Below are 2,380 nucleotides of genomic sequence, written 5' to 3'. Positions count from 1 at the left end.
TACAGTGTAGCTGTAAACTAATAAACAGAGGTCAGAGACTAATGAAATAAAATAGTATGGTGGTACCTGCACTATCATTATTAAATAGAATGGCTCTAGCAGATGGTTGTGATGCCTAGTATCTACTCAAGAACCTTATGGCAAATCTTGCGAGATGCAATTGGCGTGGCGGTAATCTGCTTGCTTCCATACGAAACGTCTGTGAACCCACTCGACTGGAGGTTCTTTAGTAGCAGATGGGACCCATGTTTTTAATTTGAGTTTTCTGTCATACCACCTGATATGCAAATGCCAATTTTCAATGCTGTTGGACATGTGGCTGAAGGAGAGTCCAAAGATGCGACTGGGATCTCTTCAATGTTATTAGTTGTATCTTTGAACAGACGCAACGCGCAAAGTTGACATGTACAAAAACACGTGTGTAATATGTAAACAGTTGTTGAGGACAAAGTTATTTGAGTTGGTGTTGTGTGTTCCGTAGGAGTACGTGTTGAGAAACAGTGTTTACCACACAACGAAAATGAGTTTCGCACGCTTCAAAGAAGTGATAGAAGAAGACGATACCGTTATACTTTATGTAAACGTTAACAGTATGCATGCTTTGAAAGTGACACCACAAATAAAAAATAAAAATGGGGCTCTTGTGTCAAATGTTTTCCAAACTGTTTATGGCGCATTAAAAGTAGATTCTCTAATTGGTAAAAAATTTGGAAGCAAAGTTAAATTAACTAAAGGATGGGTATACGTACTTCACCCAACACCGGAATTGTGGACTTTAACTTTACTTCATAGGACACAAATCATATACACACCGGATATTAGCATGATAATTTTTCAGTTGGAGCTAAAGCCGGGAAGCATAGTTATTGAAGCAGGAACTGGAAGTGGCTCGCTTTCTCACGCCTTGATCCGAACAATAAAACCATCAGGACATTTGTTTACATATGATTTTCATGCTGCGAGAGTCGACGTAGTTCGGGAAGAGTTTAAGGAACATGGTTTGTCAGAGTATGTATCTGTTGAACACCGTGATGTCTGTGAGGATGGTTTCGGAGCGGCTGTTACAAATCGTGCAGACGCAGTATTCCTTGACTTGCCAAAGCCTTGGGATGCAGTACCTTATGCAGTTGCGGCTTTTAAAAAAATCGGCGGCAGATTTGTATCGTTTTCACCGTGTATAGAGCAAGTGCAAAACACTTGCAAGGCTTTGAGTGAGAATGGATTTTTCGAGATAGTGACAATGGAATGTTTGCTTAAAGAACTGAATGTGCAAGTACGCGCCATGCCCATTTTGAATATAGGAGTAAAAGAAACAACCTCGCAAAAAACTTACAATACTGCTTCACCTGGACTTTCAGTGTGTGGACATTCTGGCTACATTACAGCAGCGACACTACCACCTCGCCAAGACTGAGTTGTTTACTGCACTGTAGTGAACGTCATAAGTGGTGAGACGTTTACATTTTTCAGGGGAACAGTGGTTGTTTCAACCACAGTCAGTGGTAGGAAATGGATTAGTATTTTCTCTCAACAAAAATTTTTTAAATGGCTGACAACCCAATCGACTAAAGTTGTTAAAATGTAAAAACTGTAATAAGTCTTCGAACTTGTTTAATAGTCATTTGATTTCCTATACTGATAGTTATCTAAGCGCCAGAGAACAGTTATGAAATAAGTTAAAAGTCATGAGCATTGTACGAAGTAGTAGAAATATAAGATTGTGAAAGGAATAAAGCAGTGTTTCCTTAACCTTCTGTATAAAATATACAGACTGAACTGAGTTCAGTAACAAACTAGAACAAGCTAGTGCGAATAAGAATAAAAACTTACTTTTATAAATGAAAATGCATTTCAGTCATAATAAATTAAAATGATTTCATGGAAATCATTGTTTATCATGAATAGCCCCATTTTCATTTACTCTTCTTCCATTAATATTACTTTGGTCTTTCAAATGTTGTGCAAAGTCTTGAATAGATGTGATGTATCAGTTAATGGCTACATTTCTACTGTGTACATATCAAGCTGGCGTATAATTTTGTAGATGCTGCTGCTGTTCCAACTCATTCATGCGTTGATTGCTTTGCTGCATCAGTAGGATTGATATGTCAACACTGGCATTTTAAGTGGAGGCCACATGGATCATAAAGATGTGAGCCCACCTTGCACTTAGACCACCATGGAGTGAGAAGTGGTTTGAAGAAAACAAGTGTAGGCATTAGATAACTTACCTTTATTTTGGGCACCTGTGGAAGCTGATGTAACACTTGGAGCAGATGAACCCTTAGATGTTTCATATAGTCCAAAAAGAAACTCGAATCATCTTGTATCAAGACATGTTCAGTAATGGCACTTCAATGGAAGTGTGTTAAATATGGAG

At 38.2% G+C, this 2,380-nt stretch overlaps 1 protein-coding gene across 1 annotated transcript; it reads left to right on the top strand.

Moving 5' to 3' along the window:
* The first annotated feature begins 420 nt into the window (after positions 1–420).
* On the top strand, positions 421–1,902 carry LOC126335188 (tRNA (adenine(58)-N(1))-methyltransferase catalytic subunit TRMT61A). The gene has a single exon (XM_049998187.1). The coding sequence runs from the start codon at positions 521–523 to the stop codon at positions 1,412–1,414; it is 894 nt and encodes a 297-aa protein (XP_049854144.1). The 5' UTR covers positions 421–520; the 3' UTR covers positions 1,415–1,902.
* The last annotated feature ends 478 nt before the right edge of the window (positions 1,903–2,380 follow it).

The sequence above is a fragment of the Schistocerca gregaria genome, chromosome 2 (assembly GCF_023897955.1).
Source record: "Schistocerca gregaria isolate iqSchGreg1 chromosome 2, iqSchGreg1.2, whole genome shotgun sequence".
NCBI lineage: Eukaryota > Metazoa > Arthropoda > Insecta > Orthoptera > Acrididae > Schistocerca > Schistocerca gregaria.
Note: the sequence above shows the minus strand (reverse complement) of the source record. Positions and strands in the feature narration are given on the sequence as shown.

Excerpts from the sequence above, each read along its gene's own strand:
- LOC126335188 (XM_049998187.1), top strand. The coding sequence starts at position 521 with ATGAGTTTCGCACGCTTCAAAGAAGTGATAGAAGAAGACGATACCGTT.